Below are 19266 nucleotides of genomic sequence, written 5' to 3' on the forward strand. Positions count from 1 at the left end.
AATTATATTTTAAAAAAAGTTTTTTAAATAAAACCGCAAAAAATATAACTATACAGTTTTATTGGAGAAAGGTTTTGAAGAGTAAGTGTTCCGTACACTTTTTAGTTTTTAAGGTTTTCTCTTCTAAGATGGATAAATTCTATTAGTCTGTCATCAAATTCACTGACACTTCTATTCCTACCTTTACTCTGTCAAGTACAATGATTTGTTGCTCAAAATTACATTTTTTAGTTCTATAATTTCAAAATGGGTTTTTACAGTTTTTATGTCTGTGCTAAGATTTCCTATATATGTCTATTCATCATAAATGTATTTGTTTTTTTGTGCTTGTGCATAGTTTAAAAGCTGTTTTAATATTCTTGTCTGCTAATAGCAACATTTGAGTTGTCTGTAGACTGGTCTCTAATGATTACCTTTCTACTTCAGAACTTCTTCTATTGGATAGCATACTGTTCATTTTGAAAGATACAGTGAAGACACTGCATCCCATTATGTTCCTCCAAACAGTTGATATTTCTGTTATTGGGAGATATTAGCTGAAATCAAACCCCAAAATATTTACCCTGTACTAAAAGAAACTAAAAGTTTTCTACTGTTCTTTTTAACCCTACCTGAGCTGCCTGAAATCTGGGCTGCACTTGAATAATTCAATCACAAACATGGTTGGAGTTCTTGGAGCTTCTGGAGCTCCCAATCTGTAGCTCTCTTCTAAATGGAACCTTCCCCTCTTTTTACAAAAGCTGCTACAGTCTGGCATAAAAAAAGACTCTCAGATCAATGGAACAGAATGGAGAACCCAGAAATGGACCCACAAACATATGGCCAACTAATCTTTGACAAAGCAGGAAGGAATAGCCAATGGAATAAAGACAGTCTGTCTCTTCAGCAAGTGGTGCTGGGAAAACTGGACAGCAACATGCAGAAGAATGAACCTGGACCACTTTCTTACACCATACACAAAAATAAACTCAAAATGGATGAAAGACCTCAATGTAAGACAGGAAGCCATCAAAATCTTCAATGAAAAAGCAGGCAAAAAACTCTTTGATCCTGGTTGCAGCAACTCAACACGTCTCTGGAGGCAAGGGAAACAAAAGCAAAAATGAACTATTGGGACCTCCTCAAAATAAAAAGCTACTGCACGGCAAAGGAAACAATCAGCAAAACTAAAAGGCAACTGACAGAATGGGAGAAGATATTTGCAAATGACATATCAGATAAAGGGTTAGTATCCAAAATCTACAAAGAACTTATCAAACTCAACACCCAAAAAACAAATAATCCAGTGAAGAAATGGGCAAAAGACATGAATAGACACTTCTCCAAAGAAGACATCCAGATGGCCAACCGACACATGAAAAAATCCTCAACATCACTCACCATCAGAGAAATACAAATCAAAAGCACAATGAGGGGCGCCTGTGTGGCTCAGTCGGTTGAGCGTCCAACTTCAGCTCAGGTCATGATCTCATAGCTTGTGAGTTCGAGCCCCGCGATGGGGTCTGTGCTGACAGCTCAGAGCCTGGAGCCTGCTTTGAATTCTGTGTCTCCCTCTCTCTCTGCCCCTAACCCACTCGCATTCTTCTCTCTCTCAAAAATAAATAAACATTAAAAAAAATTTAAAAGCACAATGAGATACCACCTCACACCTGTCAGAATGGCTAGCATTAACAACTCAGGCAACAACAGATGTTGGCAAGGATGTGGAGAGAAAGGATCTCTTTTGCATTGCTGGTAGGAATGCAAACTGGTACAGCCACTCTGGAAAACAGTACGGAGGTTCCTCAAAAAATTAAAAATAGAACTACCCTACGACCCAGCAACTGCGCTACTAGGTATTTATCCAAGGGATACAGATATGCTGTTTCAAAGGGACATATGCACCCCCATGTTTATAACAGCACTATCAACAATAGCCAAAGTATGGAAACAGCCCAAATGTCCATCGATGGGTGAATGGATAAAGAAAATGTGGTGTTAGGGGCGCCTGGGTGGCTCAGTCGGTTAAGCGTCCAACTTCAACCAGGTCACGATCTCGCGGTCCATGAGTTCGAGCCCCGCGTCGGGCTCTGGGCTGATGGCTCAGAGCCTGGAGCCTGTTTCCGATTCTGTGTCTCCCTCTCTCTCTGCTCCTCCCCCGTTCATGCTCTGTCTCTCTCTGTCCCAAAAATAAATAAAAAACGTTGAAAAAAAAAAAAAAAAAGAAAACGTGGTGTATATATGCAATGGAGTATTACTCAGCAATCAAAAAGAATGAAATCTTGCCATTTGCAACTACATGGATGGAACTGGAGGGTATAATGCTAAGTGAAATTAGTCAGAGAAAGACAAAAATCATATGACTTCACTCATAAGAGGACTTTAAGATATAAAACAGATGAACTTAAGGGAAGGGAAGCAAAAATAATATAAAAACAGGGAGGGGAACAAAACATAAGAGACTCAAATATGGAGAACAAACAGAGGGTTGTTGGAGGAGTTGTGGGAGGGTAGATGGGCTAAATGTGTAAGGGACATTAAGGAAACTACTCCTGAAATCACTGTTGCACTATATGCTAACTAATTTGGATGTAAATTTAAAAAATAAAATTAAAAAAAAAAAGCTGCTAGGGTCTCTAAATTTCTTTATACCTTATCCAACAAGAATGCAGATTACTATCCAAGTCTTAACTGACACCAATTGAGCTAACTGGCACTTTCCTTAAGGAAAAAAGGCTTAACAATTGGAAATTCACTATTGGTATTTCCTTCTTCCATGTGTTAACTCCCCTCCCATTTATGTCTGCTTTTTGTCACTGGCCGTTCCTTCACATAACTGTTTTCAGTATTTTGTTCAGTTTGTAACTGGTATCTGTGGGAAATAATGTGCTTATGCAAATAAGCTAGTCTGCCACCAAACAATATACATCATTTGTAGAAGAGAATTCTAAACAATTCTAAACAATGGTTGGCAAATTTGAAACTAGGTGAATACCATGAGGACTGAGCAAATGAGTATAAAAAATGGAGGATAACAGGGCCAGATTTCTGTGTTACAGAAAGAAATTAAAATATAAAAAGAGGAAGACTACAATGAAATCTATGGTACAAATTATAATTAAAAGTATCAATTATCAACTTGGGGAGAAGATGATATAGAGTAGGAGGATCCTAAACTCACCTCCACCTACAGATACACCTCAATAGCACCCACATCAGTATAAATAACACAGAAAATGACCCAAACACTGCCAAAACAGACTCTCCACCACAGTCATAGAGAATACGCCACATCAAAAGTGATAGAAAGGATGCAGACGTGGTTAGTAACCAAAGTGACCCAAGAGACTGCAGGAAGAAGGGAAACTGCAAACACAGAGAAGGGATAAGAGCAGAACCCACACCAGGCTCCCCAGGCATGGGGGACCTGCACTGGAAAGGCAAATCCCCCATATAACATTTGGCTTGAAAAGGTGAGGAACTTAACATTGTAACTTTTTATAACCAGTGGGCCTCAACACTTTGAACTTTAAAAATCAGCAGGCTTGGCTCTGGGAAAACCAGAGGGCAAGAGGAAACTGAGTCCCCGCCCTTAGAAGGGCCAGCATAACAAACAACCCTGCTGAGATATCACATAGAACCAGCAGTTTAAAAAACACCTGGGGTATACAGGAAGGAGATTTATTTATTTACTAATCTCAGAACCTGCACAGAAGGCACAGGGATCTTTCAGAGACTATTCTAAGAAAAGAATGGGCAGGCACCATTTTCCTCCCCAACCCCCAGTCCAGAAACCCGGACACTTTCAGGAACTAGTGAACACTCTTGGGACCAGTGAATACTCTCCACCTAGCTTGCAAACAGCACACCATGCCCTCCACAAGAGTTCTGCAATGTAGCTCCAGGTCCTCTCCAGAGCAGATTAGTGCATAACTTGCTAATACCATGAACCCTACCCACACCACTACCTTTCCTGCCAATCTACCCTATTTGACACAACCCCAGCAAGAGTCCACCTAGAGTGGCACCATAAAACTGGCATTGTGCAAGCAGACCTAACAGTGGCTAGAACCAATACAAAGTGACTCATGCCCTGGGGAGAAGGACAAATAACCACACAGCCCAGTTCAACTGTGGCACCATCAGAGGGCTGAGGGCAGACAGCTGGCTGATGACAGGCCCTGCACACTGATGTAAGTCTCAGGGGACAACACAAGGAGAGTATTCTGTAGTTGAGTTCAGAGGGTACCCTGCAAATGTCTCATAGCAGGAGCCATTCCCAGACTGGCCCACTGACAACACAGGGACCAAACTCTGCCCATAAGAGGCAAAGGGAGCTTTGCATCTAACTGCACTGAAAAAAAATGTGGCTCAGCCACAACAATAGTGTGCAAACAACATATATACAGGAGACACCCCCAAAACTCAAGGTTCTGGTGAACAGGGGACACCGCACTACGTGGAACTACAGGACGTCTTCCTTATAAGGCCATTACTTACAAGCATAAGATACATTGACTTTCCTAACACACAGAGTTAGACAAAATGAGGAGAAAGAAGAATATGCCCCAAATGAAAAAAAAAACCTGACAGGTAGAGAGGCAAGTGAAATGGAGATAAGTAATATGGCTAACAGAGAATTTAAACAAATGGTCCTAGAGATACTTACTGGAATTGAGAAAAGAGTAGACGATCTCAAGGAGACCCTCTACAAAGAGATAAAATATAAGAAAGAATGGGGTGCCTGAGTGGTTCGGTTAGGCGTCTGACTCTTGATTTTGGCCCAGGTCATGATCTCTCAGTTCGTGAGATATCGGAGATATCTGCACTAACAGCACAAAGCCTGCTTGGGATTCTCTCGCTCCCTCTCTGCCCCTCCCCCGCTCACATTCTCATTTTCTCTCTCTCTCAAAATAAATAAACTTAAAAAATAAAAATAATAAAGAACCAAGCAGAGATGAAAAACTCAATAACTGAAATTAAAAATACACGAGGAGGGAATAAATAGTACAGTGGAGGATGCAGAAAATGGATTAGTGACCTGGAAGACAGAGTAATAGAAGGCAGTCAAGCTGAACAAAAGAAAGTAAAAAATTTTAAAAATGAGAATAGATTAAAGGAACTCAGGAACACCATCAAGCATAATAACATTTACATAATAGGAATTCCAGAAAGAGAAGAAAGATAAAATGGGGTAGAAAGTTTATCTGAAGAAATAATAGCTGAAAAATTACCAAATGTGGGGAAAGAAACAAAAATCCAGATACACAAGGCACAGAGAGCACCCCCAAAGTCAACCCAAGAAGGTCTACACCAAGACAAACGTAATTAAAATGGCAAAAAGTAGTGATAAAGAGAGGATTTTAAAATGAACAGGAGAAAGCAGGTACATTCAAGGGAAACACCATAAGGCTATCTGCTGATTTTTCAGCAAAAACACTGAAGGCCAAAACTAGGTGGCATGATTTAATCAAAGTGCTGAAAGGAAAAACCCTGCAAACAAGAATATTCTACCAGCAATGCTATCATTCAGAGTAGGAAACAAAGTTTCCAGACCAACAAAAAAATTAAAGGAATTCATCACCACTAAACCAGTCTTACAAAAAATATTAAAGGGTATAATCTGAGTGGGAAGATTACATTGTAAGTAAGATAAAGAAAAAGAGGAAGCACAAAAGCAGTAAAATTAAGTACATCTATAAAAATCAGTCAAAGGATTCGCAAAACAAAAGAATGTAAAATAAGACACCATATATCTAAAACATAGGGGTGGGGAGAAAAAAGTAAAACTTCAGTGCTTTCGGTAGTGATTCAAAATTAAGCAACCATCAACTTAATATAGACTGCTATATGCAGAGGATGTTATATATAAACATAATGATAGCCACAAATCAAAAGCTGGTAACAGATACGCAAAACATAAAAAGAAAGCAATCAAAGCACGTCACTAATGAAAGGAAGCAAACAATGAGAGAGCAAGAGAAAAAAAAAGACAAAAACAACCATATAATAACAAAATGTCAATAAATACATACCTATCGATAATTACTTTGAATATAAATTGACTAAATGCTCCAATCAAAACAAATCGGGTAACAAAATGGATAACAAAGCAAGATCCATCTGTGTGCTGCCTACAAAAGACTCATTTCAGACCTAAAGACACATGCATGTTGAAGGTGAATGGATGCAAACACTTATCATATGAATGGAAGTGAAAAGAAAGCTAGGGTAGCAGTATTTATATACATCAAAATAGACTTTAAAACAAAGACTGTAACAAGAGACAAAAAAGGACACAACATGATCATGAAGGGAAAAATTCAACAAGAAAACGTTAACAATTGCAAATATGTATTAACCCAACATGATAGCATCCAAAAGCACAAAGCAGCCAATAACAAACAAAGGAAGTAACTGACAGTAACACAATAATAGTAAGGGACTTCAACTCCCAACTTACATCAATAGATAGATCATCCAAACAAAAAATAAAATCAGAAAGTAACCAATGGCTTTGAAGGACACACTGGACCAGATGAATCTAACAAGTATGTCCAGACATTCCATCCTAAAACTACAGAATACAGATTCTTTTCATATACACATAGAATATTCCCCACACAACAGATCATGTGTTAGGCCACAAAACAAGTTTCAAAAACATCAAAAAGATGGGGGCGCCTGGGTAGCTCAGTCAGCTAAGTGTCTGACTGTTGATCAGCTCAGGTCATGATCTCACATTTCGTGGGTTCAAGTCCGGTGTCAGGTTTTGCACTATCAGCACAGAGCCTACGTAGGGTTCTCTCTCTCCTCCTCTCTGTGCCCCTCCCTCACTAGCATTATCTCTCTATCTCAAAATAAATAAGTAAACTTAAAAAGAAAAGATGAAGTCATACCATGCATCTTTTCCAAACACTATGAAACTAGAAATTAACCACAAGAAAAAAATCTGGAGAACACATAAACACATGGAGATTAAATAACATGCTAATAAACAATAAGTAGGTCAACCAAGAAATTAAAGAGGAAATAAAAACAAATGAAAATAAAAACACAATGGTCCAAAATCTTTCACATGCAGCAAAAGATGTTCCAAGAGCAAAGTTTATGGCAAAACAGGCCTACCTTAAGAGGTAAGAAAAATCTAAAATAAAAAACCTAAACTTATACCTAACGGAGCTAAGAAAAAAAAAAAAAGAATCACAAATGAAACCCAAAACAGGTAAAAGGAAGGAAATAAAAATAAGAGCAGAAACAAACAAAAAAGAAACTAAAAAAACAATACAACACATCAATGAAACCATAAGCTGGTTGTATGAAAAGATTAACAAAATTGATAAACCTTTATCCAGACTCATCAAAAAATAAAGAGAACTCAAAATTAGAAAAGAGGAGAAATAAAAAAGCAACTGAACAGAAATACAAAGGATTAGAATAGTATGAAAAAGTATATGACAACAAATTCGTACAACCTAGAGGAAATGGATAAATTCCTAGAAACATATAACCTCCCAAAATTGAATCAGGAGAAGTAAAACTGAATTTGAGAAGACTAATTACCAGCAGTAAGGTTGAATCAGTATTCAAAAAACAACCAACAAACAAAAGTCCAGGACCAGATGATGTCACAGGTGAATTCTACCAAACATTTAAAGAGTTTAGGTGCGCCTGGGTGACTCAGTCGACTGAGCGTCGGACTTGGGCTCAGGTCATGATCTTGCGGTCCATGAGTTCGAGCCCCACCCCAGGCTCTGTGCTGACAGCTCAGAGCCTGGAGCCTGCTTTGGAGTCTGTGTCTCCCTCTCTCTCTGCCCCTCCCCCACTCATGGTCACGCGCGCGCGCTCTCTCTCTCTCTCTCTCTCTCTCTCTCTGTCAAAAATAAATAAACATTAAAAAAATAATAATAAAACAATAAAGAGTTTAATACCAGGTTACCCAGGTAGCAGTTAAGCGCCGACTCTTGGTTTTGGCTTGAGTCATGAACTCACAGTTTTGAGTTAGAGCCCCACGTCGGGCTATGTGCTAACATTTCAGAGCCTGCATGGAATTCTCTCTCTCCCTCTCTCTCTTCCCCAGCCCCACTTTCTCTCCTTCTCAAAATAAACTTTAGAAAAAATTTTAAGGGACACCTGAGTGGCTCAGTCAGCTGAGCATCTGACTTCAGCTCAGGTCATGATCTCATCGCTCATGAGTTTGAGCCCCGCGTCAGGCTCTCTGCTGACAGCATGGAGCCTGCTTCGGTTCCTGTCTCCCTCTCTCTGCCCCTCCCCAGCTAGTGCTTTCTCTATGTCTCAAAAATAAATAAAAACATCAAAAATGGGGCGCCTGGGTGGCTCAGTTGGTTAAGCGTCCAACTTTGGCTCAGGTCATGATGCTGCGGTTTGTGCGTTCGAGCCCCACGTCAGCCTCTGTGCTGACAGCTTGCTCAGAGCCTGGAGCCTGCTCTGGATTCTGTCTCCCTTTCTCTCTGCCCCTCCCCTGCTCACACTCTGTATCTGTCAAAAATAAATAAACATTAAAAAAATTTTTTAAAGAGTTTAATACCTATTCTTCTCAAACTATTCCAAAAAATAAAAGAAAGAAAGCTTCCAATTTCATTCTATAAGGCCAGTGTTAACTCTGATACCAAAACCAGATAAAGATACCACTAAAAAAGAACTAAAGGCCAATATCCCCACTGAACATAGATGCAAAAATCTCTCAACAAAATATTAGCAAACTGAATCCCAATAATACATTTAAAAATTCGTTCACCATGATCAGGCAGGATTTATTCCTGGAATGCAAGTGTGGTTCAATATTCACAAATCAATTAACATGATATATCACATTCACAAGAGAAAGGATTAAAAAATATGATAATTTCAAAAGATGCAAAAAATGTCTGACAAAGTACAACATCCATTCATGACAAAAATCCTCAACAAAGTAGCTTTAGAGGAAACAAACCTCAAAAATAACAAAGGCCATTTATGAGAAACCCGCAGCTAACTGTGGAAAGGGGAGCTTTTCCCCTAAGGTCAGGAATAAGACAAGGATGCCTTGTACTTTTATTCAACATAGTACAAGACGTCCTAGCCGGGGTGCCTGGGTGGCTCAGTCGGTTAAACGTCAGACTTCAGCTCAGGTCACAATCTCAGTCTGTGAGTTAGAGCCCCGCGACGGGCTCTGTGCTGACAGCTCAGAGCCTGGAGCCATCTTTGGATTCTGTGTCTCCCTCTCTCTCTGCCCCTCCCCTTCTCATGTTCTGTCTCTGTCTCAAAAATAAATAAAAACATTTTAAAAAATTAAAAAAAAAAAGAAGTCCTAGCCACAGCAATCAGACAACAAAAACAAAGAAAAGGCACCCAAACTGTTAGGAAGAAGTAAAATTTTCACTATTAGCAGATAATATGATACTTTCTAGAGGAAACCCTAAAGACTCCAACAAAAAAAACTACTAGAACTGATATAAGAATTCATTAAAGTCTCAGGATACAAAATCAATCTACAGAAATCTGTTGCATTTCTACACACTAATAATGAAGTACAAAAAAAAAAAAAGATTAAGAAAATAATCCCACTGACAATTTTACCAAAAACAAGAAGATACCTAGGAATAAACCTAAACAAAGAGTTAAAAGATCTGTACTCTGAAATCTACAGAACACTTATGAAAGAAGTTGAAGAGGACACAAAGAAATGGAAAAACATTCCATACTCATGGAATGGAAACAAATATTGGTTTTTTTTCCCCAAGTTCACGTCAGACGGGTAACGTGCCAAGGTGGTAACAAAGGTTTAGGGGAGGCACATGCCACACAATGGTGTGAACACCCAATCATCATGCTTATGAACTACAAAAGGTTCCAAAACAAATACTATTAAAATGTCTATATTACTCAAAGCAATCTACATGTTTAATGCAATCCCAGTCAAATAACCAAGAGCATTTTTCATAGAACTAGAAAGAACATTCCTAAAATTTGTATGGAACCACAGAAGTCCCTGAATAACTAAAGCAATCTTGAAAAAGAAGAACAAAACTGGAGATATCACAACCCCAGATTTCAAGATATGCTACAAAGCTGTAGTAATCAAAAACAGTATGGTACTTCCATAAAAACAAATACATAGATCAATGGAACAAGACAGCCCAAAAATAAATCCAAGATTATATGGTTAATTTTCATATAAAGGAGGCAAGAATATGCAATGGGAAAAAAAACAGCCTCTTTAACAAATGATGCTGGGAAAATTGGACACCTATATGCAGAAGAATTAAACTGGAACACTTTCTGACACCATAAACAGAAATAAACTCAAAATGGATTAAAAATCTAAATGTGAGACCTGAAACTATAAAAATCCTAGAAGAGCGCACAGGCAGTAATTTCTCTGAGATCCACCATAATAACACTTTTCTAGAGGTCTTCCAAGGCACTTGTTTCCTGTGTAATACAATCACACAGAAAACAAAAGCAAAAATAAACTATTGGGACTACATCAAAATAAAATCCTTCTGCACAGCAAAGAAAACAATCAACAAAACTAAAAGACAACCTACTGAATAGGAGAAGACATTTGAAAATGACATATCCAATAAAGGGTTAATATACAAAATATGTAAAGAACTTACACAACTGGGGCACCTGGGTGGCACAGTCGGTTAAACGTCCAACTTTGCCTCAGGTCATGATCTCACAGCTCATGAGTTCGAGCCCCACATCGGGCTCTGTGCTGACAGCTCACAGCCTGGAGCCTGCTTCAGATTCTGTCTCCCTTTGTCTCTGTCTCTGTCTCTCTCTCTCTCTCTCTCTCTCTCTCTCAAATACATAAACATTTAAAAAGTGTTAAATTGTTAATGTTTTATTTATTTTTGAGAAAGAAACAGAGTACAAGCGGGGGAGGGGCAGAGAGAGAGAGGGAGACACAGAATCCAAAGAAGGCTGCAGGCTCTGAGTTGTCAGCACAGAGCCCAACACGAGGCTCCAACTCATGAACCACAAGATCATGACCTGAGCTGAAGTCAGATGCTTAACTGATTGAGCCACCCAGGTGCCCCAACATTAAAAAAAGTTAAAAAAAAAAAAAAAGAACTTACACAAATCAACACCAAAAAAAAAACTACACAATAATCCAATTTTTTAAAAATGGGCAGAAGACACGAACAGATATTTTTCCAAAGACAGAGATGGCCAACATGAAAAGATGCTCAACATCATTCATCATCAGGGAAATGCAAATTAAAACCACAATGAGATATCACCTCACACCTGTCAGAATGGCTGAAATTTAAAACATGAGAAACCACAAGTGTTTGCTAGGATATGAAGAAAAAGGTACACTTGTGCACTGTTGGTGGGAATGGAAACTGGTACAGCCACTATGGAAAACCATATAGAGGTTCCTCAAAAATTAATAATACAATCACCATATGCTCCAGTAATTCCACTACTGGGTATTTACCAAAAAAATATATAAAAACACTAACTTGAAAAGATATGCACACACCTATGTTTATTGGAGTATTATTTACAATACCCAATATATGGAAGCAACCCAAGTGTCCATCAATAGATGAATGGATAAAGACAATGTGGTACGTATATACAATGGAATATCACTCAGCCATAAAAAAGAATGAAATCTTACCATCTGCAACAACATGGATGATCTAGAGGGTATAGTATTAAGCGAAATAAGTCAAAGAAAGACAAATACCATATGATTTCACTCATATGTGGAACTGAAGAAAACAAAGAAAAAAAGTGACAAATGACTCTTAAACATAGAGAATAAACTGTTTACCAGAGGAGAGATGGGTAGATGAAGTAAGTAAAGGAGACTAAGAGTATTCTTAATGTAAAGAATTGTGGAATCACTACATTGTACACCTGAAAATAATATAAAACTGCATGTTAATTATATCAGAATTTAAAAATTAATTTAAAAAATAAGAATGTCAAAATCAACTCATGAAAACAGAATACATATATCCACTTTCTCTGTGAAAGGGCCTGGAAGCAAAGACTTCCTGGTGGCAATGAGAACATCATATAACCAGATGTTGGTTTCTAAACACATTATCTCATTAAAATGAATCAGAACTCCTTGGAGAAATAACTGATTCTTGGGTTAGGAAAAAGACAGTGCAAAGTAAACATTCAACATCTCATAAGGGCAGAAAGTAATGAAGTGCTCTAGAATGAGGACTTTTCAAAAGATCAGCGGAAGCCATACAGAAGGGGCTCCCACTGGCCAACACTGATACAAAAGAGCACTGAAATAAATAATGATAGGGGCACCTGGGTGGCTCAGTCGGTTAAGTGTCTGACTTTAGCTCAGGTCATGATCTCACAGTTCATGGGTTTGAGCCCCCCATCAGGCTTGTGCTGTCAACTTGGAGCCTGGTACCTGCTTCGGACCCTGTGTCTCCCTCTCTCTCTGCCCCTCCCCTACTCATGCTCGCTCACTCGCTCTCTCTCAAAAATAAACATTAAAAAAAAGTTTAATGATAGAATTATTCTTGGCAAAGAAAGATTACTACATACTAATATAATCAAATGAAGAGAGAATGGCATGTAAAGCCCTCCCTTATAGTAATATACCATCTAAAACATAGAAGTATAGATTATCAGCATTTGGAACTCACCAAAGTAATACATCATTAGCAGAGAATCATGAATGGATACTGTAGTATGCAGAATTTCTACAAATGGCCCCCCAAAATTTCATGCCCCACAATATCCAGAATCTGTGAATGTGAGGAAATGCTACTTCCATGATTGTGCTATATAAAATGGCACAGCTGGCCTTAAAAATTGGAGGCGGGGGACACCTAGGTGGCTCAGTCAGTTAAGCATCCGAGTTTGGCTCAGGTCATGATCTCACAGTTCGTGAGTCCTAGCCCTGCATCAGGCTCTTTGTTGACAGCTTGGAGCCTGGAGCCTACTTCGGATTCTGTGTCTCCTCTCTCTCTGCCCCTCCCCTGCTCACACTCTGTTTTTCTCTCTCAAAAATAAACATTAAAAAAATTGGAGGGAGGGGTGAAAGGGATTTGGCTAATCACATGAGTCCTTAACAGTGGGTAAAATTCTCCAGATAGTGGCAGAATTGACAGAAGTAAGCAGAAGAGTTAGAGAGATACAAATCATGAGAAAGACTCAACATGCTGTTGCTACCTTTGAATATGGAGGGGGTCATGTGAGAAGAAATACAAATAGCCTTAAGCTGAGAGGATCTTGTCCAATGACCACAAAGAAATGGAAACCTCAGAAGTACAACCACAAGGACTTTAATTCTGCCAACAATCTGAATGAGCACAGAAATGGATTTTCCCACAGAGCCTTCAAAAAGGAATACAGTCTTTATGTTTTTAAGTTTATTGATTTATTTTGTGAGAGACAGAGACATAACATGTGAGCCAGGGATGGGCAGAAAGAGGGAGAGAGAGAGAATCCCAAGCAGATTCTGCACTATTAGTGCAGAGCCCAATGCAGGGCTCAAACTCATAAACTGTTGAGATCGTCACCAGAGCTGAAACCAAGAGTCAGATGTTTAACTGACTGAGTCACCCAGGCACCCCAGAAAGGAACATAGTCATTTTTTTATGTTTATTTATTTTTGAAGGAGAGAGAGAAAAAGAGTGTGAGCAGGGGAGGGGTAGAAGAGAGAGACACAGCCTAAAATTTTTTTAATGTTTATTTATTTTTGGAAGAGAGAGAGAAAAAGAACATAGTCTTAATGACACTTTCACTTTAGCCCTGTGATACCCTGGGCAGAGGCCAGAAAAGGTCACTGGACTCCTGACCTACAGAAATGTGAAATAATACATTTGGATTATTGGAAGCTGCCATGCTTGTGTTAATTTGCAACAGAAAACACATAAATTAACTTTTGATGATGAAAAAGAATACCTAGTTTCACAGTAATCTCCTACAAATTACTTATTAGTTACAAAGGAATAAATCATTAAGTTTACAGTGGATTAATCTAGCAAATCAACCATAACAAAGTATCCTAAGTTAACATCACCAATAAAAGAAAAAAATTACAGGGGTGCCTGGGTGGCTTAGTCAGTTAAGCATCTGACTTCATCTCAGATCATGATCTCACAATTCGTGGATTCAAGCCCTGTGTCGGGCTCTGTGCTGACAGCTCAGATCTTGGAGCCTGCTTCAGATTCTGTGTCTCCCTCTCTGTGCCCCTTCCCCTCTTGCGTGCTGTCTCTCTCTCAAAAATACATACTATTTTTTTAAAAAGTGTTATAAAAAGAAAAAAATTACAGGGGCACCTGGGTGGCTCAGTCGGCTAAGCATCTGACTCTTGATTTCAGCTCAAGACATCATGGTTCATGGGTTTGAGCCCTGCATCGGGCTCTGTGCTGATAGTGGGGAACCTGCTTGGGATTCTCTGCTTCCATCTCTCTCTACCCCTCCCTTGCTTGTTCTCTCTCTCTCTCAAAAATGAATAAAAACTTTAAAAAAAAGAAAAAAATTACATCATGTGTCTTGTGAGATGATGTATTGACAACAATACAGCACCACTTAATAGTAACCTTGACCAAAAAAATAAATAACTTGAATCTACCTATTCAGACAAATTCACATCAAGGGTCACCAATGTAATAGACCTTTGCATTTCAAAATTGTCATGGTTCCAACAGAGAAATGGTTTTAGATTTGAAAAGACTAAAGAGACCACTATACACAATATGTTATCTTCAAGCAGATCCTTGACTTGGGAGGAACAACTTATCTATAAAAACTGTTGGGGCAATTTCTGAATTAAGAATAGGGACTATGGATTAGATAACACTACATATTTAGTTTTACCCACCTACTTATCCTTCCCATTATTATTCATTAATTTCTGTATTTTGGTATTGCCATTTCAAATTATTTTCCTTCTGATTAAAAAAAAGCCTTCAGTATTTCAACTAGTGTAGGTCTACTAACATGGAGTTCTCACTTTTTTTCTATATTAATTTCACCTTCACTTTTGAAAGACATTTTCACTGAATATAAAGTACCAAGATGGCAATTATTTTCATTTGGTACTTTATTTTTTTTTTAACGTTTTTATTTATTTTTGGGACAGAGAAAGACAGAGCATGAACGGGGGAGGGGCAGAGAGAGAGGGAGACACAGAATCGGAAACAGGCTCCAGGCTCCGAGCCATCAGCCCAGAGCCTGACGCGGGGCTCGAACTCACGGACCGCGAGATCATGACCTGGCTGAAGTCGGACGCTTAACCAACTGCGCCACCCAGGCGCCCCATCATTTGGTACTTTAAAGTCATGTAGCTTCTATCATTCATGTATGCTATCACTGTTATTGCTATTCCCTTTGAAAGCAATGAATTTTTTCCTCTGCCTGCTTCTAAGTTTTTCTCTTGGTTTTGTTGTTGTTTTGATCTTTAGGAGTTTAATTTTCTCTCCTTGTGGAACTCTAATTACATATATGGTTAACTTCTCACTGTGGTCTACCTCTACTATATTTTTTGTACCAATTTTATCTGCGGTGCACATGCATGTATATGTGTATGTGTATGTGTGTGTATTCAGTTCTTCTATATGTAGCTACCCATGAAAACCTGAAAATAAGTGATCATCACATGACACAGGATACTTTTAAAAAGTAGAAAATGAGGGACAAAGGAGATGTTAAGTCTTATTTATACAAAAAAATATACCAATTCTACTCAGAAGTTATCAAACATAAAAATTTAACTCATAATACACAAACAACTGCTAAGATAATTTATTTCTATACTGCTCCCGCCTCTTCTAATACTACCTATTTTTCATAGCGACATTTATCACCCACTCTAGAAGACATCTCCATTAGGCATAAAACCATAAGTACATCATTCTCTAAGCACCTATAACCACACAACCTACATTTTATTTATCTAAATTAAAATCTCCAACATCAGGAGCACCTGGGTGACTCAGCTGGTTGAGCATCCTGACTCTTGATTTCTGCTCGGGTCATGGGATCAAGCCCTGCATCAACACAGAGCCCACCTGGGATTCTCTCTCTCTCTCTCTCTCTCAAATGAAATAATTCTCTAATATCAGATATTAGCTAAATACTAAATACATAAGAGCTATTAAAGCTTTTGCTAGCTTCTCCCTCCCTCCCAAAAATGAATGGAAAATAGACTAAAAGATATTGCATATTATTTTTCAATTTACCTGTGCTTTGGTTCATCACAAGTCTTGGAGGAGAACTTGTTTCTTCAGATTCTTCTGATGAGTGTGCCAGGAAGTCATGAAGCTTCTGCACCAATGTATTCAACTTGCTTTCACTATTAAAACAAAAAATTTAAAGAACTTCCTTAATTAGCTTGTCATATATTTAATCAAGTGTAAGGGTCTAACAAACTGAAAACATATCTATACTGTAAGTCATCTGAAAGAAAGCATATTCAATATAAAAATTAAAAAAAGAATGTTAATTATTTCAGTAAGGATTTGAAAATATAAACAACCCAACCTACTTTATACTTACCCAGGATCAAAATATAATTTAAGGAAAAAGCTGATGAGATTTTGCTCTACATCGTTTAGAATCATAATTGAGTAATGTATCGAATATATTTACTAAACACTCCCTGGAAACCTTCTACAGTTTTTTTGTTTATCATTCTGTCTTCTGCTTGTCACAGAATAATTGTATAAATGACACAAAGATGAATAAAATTTAAAACAGGACTTAGAAGAGCTCACAGATTCCCAGGGAAATATTTATACAGCTTAATTGTTACAGCATATCCTGCTGTTATATAATAGGTACATCTGTAATCCAACAGAGTTATACAAGTTAAAATTTTAAAATGCACAAAAATAAACATGTACCCCAATTCTAGTATGTTTTCCTAAACTTTTAAAAGATGAAAAATAGATAAAACTCACTTCATTGAAATTTAAAACTTTTGTGCATTAAAACATCAAGAAAGTAAAGAGAAAAATCCATACAACTAAAGAAAACTATCTTCAAATCATATATCTGAAAAGATATTAATAGCCTTTTATATAATATATATCCTTTAATAAGACAATATATATCCTTTAAAATGATTTTTATACTTTTAATAAAGAATTTTTACAATTAAAACAATAAAAGAAGACCCAATTTAAAAATGGGCAAAGGACTTAGATATACATTTCCCCAAAGAAGATATACAAAGGGCCAGTAAACACATGAAAAATGCAGGGGCACCTGGGTGGCTCAGTCGGTTAAGCGTCCAACTTCGGCTCAGGTCATGATCCTGTGATTCAAGTGTTTGAGCCCTGTGTCAGGCTCTGTGCTGACAGCTCAGAGGCTGAAACCTGCTTCAGACTCTGTGTCTCCCTCTCTCTGCCCCTCCCCTGCTCATACTCTGTCTCTCTCTCTCTCAAAAGTAAATAAAACATTTATACACATGAAAAATGCTCAAGATTATGAGTCATTAGGACAATGCATTAGGTGCCTGGGTGGCTCACTGGGTAGAGCTTCCAACTCTTGATTTCACTCAGGTCGTGATCTCACAATTTGTGAGATCAAGCCCCGCTACTGGGTCTGCAATGACAGCACACAACATGCTTCAGATTCTCTTCCTCTATGCCCCTCCCATGCACATGCACACACTCTCTCTGCCTCAAATAAACACTTTTTTTTAAAAAGGAAAATGCAAATCAAAACCATAGTAAGATACCACTCTTTAGAGTGGATATAATTTTTAAAATGAAAAATAAGAGTTGGCAAGTGTGTAAAGAAATTGGAACCCAAATACATTGCTGGTAGAGATGTAAAATGGTACAGGCACTATAAAAATGTTTAGTGGTAACTCAAAAAGTTAAACATAAAGTTTCCAAATGACTCAGTAATTCCATTCCTAGATATATATCCAAGGGAATAAAATCACATGCCCACACAAAAAATACTGTACACAAATGGTCATGGCAATGTTCATAATAGCCAACAAAAGGAGAAAGTACCCAAATGTCCACCAACTGCTAAACAATAGAATATTATATCCCAATAAAAAGGAAAGAAATATTCATCCTAAAGCATGCTAAAGCATGGATGATCATTGGAAACATTTTGCTAAAAAAGGCAAATGCAAAATGCCACATATTGGATGATTCCATTTATAGATATAAAATGCCCAATATATGCAATTCTATAAAGACAATAAGATTAGTAACTGCCAGGGGATAGAGGAAGTGGGGTATTGGGAGGTATGTGTTATTTTGGGGAGGCAATGAAAATTTTCTAGAATTACAAAGTGTGACAGTTGCACAATATTGTAAATTTGCTAGAAAAAAACATTAAATTCTAAACTAAATTGATGTAAACCGTGAATTTTATGTGAATTTTCTCAATAAAAATTGCAAAGAGAGGAAGATATTCAAGAATCCATTTATATATTTAAAGGTAATACCTGCATATACACTTCCAAAAAATCCATAACCAAAATTTAAAAGGCAAACTAACTTGAAAATAAGAATATAAAAACATCCTCATTAGATTTTCTAAAAATACTAAATTCCTAGTAAGTAAGTGAATAAAAAGAAACAACTTTTTAAAAGGGAATACAATGGAGTAACAAAAAATTGGAAGAAAAATCACTACAACCTCACTAGTAATCAACAGAATGAAAATTAAAACACTGTGAATCAAGTAACAGTTGTTATCAGTCCTTCCTGGGCCAGGTACCACCACCATTCATGCAGTGCACTAGGCCCACCCCAAGGCCAGTAGCCCCCTCTGCATCATTTTCCTATGTTTGGTTAGGGAGAACCCAGGATATTAAGGGAAAGAAAAAGAAATGAGATATACCAGACATAACTGCAACTATTTTCTTTCAATGAAGAAAGTTATTTTACAAAGTTCCGAAACAAACTTGCCTCTAGAATAAAGATCCCAAGAGTGTATGATTTCTACTTTTTCCCATAACCTTGCTTTGGAAAAGTTAAATGTACAAAAAATTATCGAGTTACTCCGAGTCCTTAATCTTAAATTAGAAAATGGAACCAGATCAAAAGATACTATGTATCAACCCATGGCACACAGAATTTCTTGTAACCAAAATTCAAAAATAAGAATATCGTTCTATATTCTTGTCCCATCAACAGATTATAAAAGAGAAAAAAGTTATTCTTTAGAAAAGAGTACAGCAAACCAACAAAATAGTGATTTTTCTCACTCATTCCAACCACAAAGCCAGCTATCACATGAATCCATGCTGTAGCTGACCAAGGTCAGGACTGTGGATAAGTCAGCACAACCCATTAATATTACTACTATCACATG

The 19266-nt window shown here is 37.7% G+C and overlaps 1 protein-coding gene and 1 non-coding gene across 13 annotated transcripts in view; both read right to left on the minus strand.

Annotated features, from left to right (window-relative positions):
- ATRX (ATRX chromatin remodeler) overlaps positions 1-19266 on the minus strand; it is a 327458-nt gene that overhangs the window by 247520 nt on the left and 60672 nt on the right. For all 12 annotated transcript variants that reach the window (XM_047843355.1, XM_047843349.1, XM_047843345.1 and 9 more), the window contains one exon: positions 16164-16276. In XM_047843355.1, coding sequence (XP_047699311.1) covers positions 16164-16179 — 16 coding nt within the window. In that variant the 5' untranslated portion in view covers positions 16180-16276. The remainder of the gene's footprint in view (positions 1-16163; positions 16277-19266) is intronic.
- LOC125158043 (small nucleolar RNA U13) lies at positions 9727-9831 on the minus strand. Its single transcript, XR_007149167.1, has one exon. It is a non-coding gene; the product is annotated as a small nucleolar RNA U13 (small nucleolar RNA).

The sequence above is a fragment of the Prionailurus viverrinus genome, chromosome X, assembly GCF_022837055.1.
Source record: "Prionailurus viverrinus isolate Anna chromosome X, UM_Priviv_1.0, whole genome shotgun sequence".
Taxonomy (NCBI): Eukaryota; Metazoa; Chordata; class Mammalia; order Carnivora; family Felidae; genus Prionailurus; species Prionailurus viverrinus.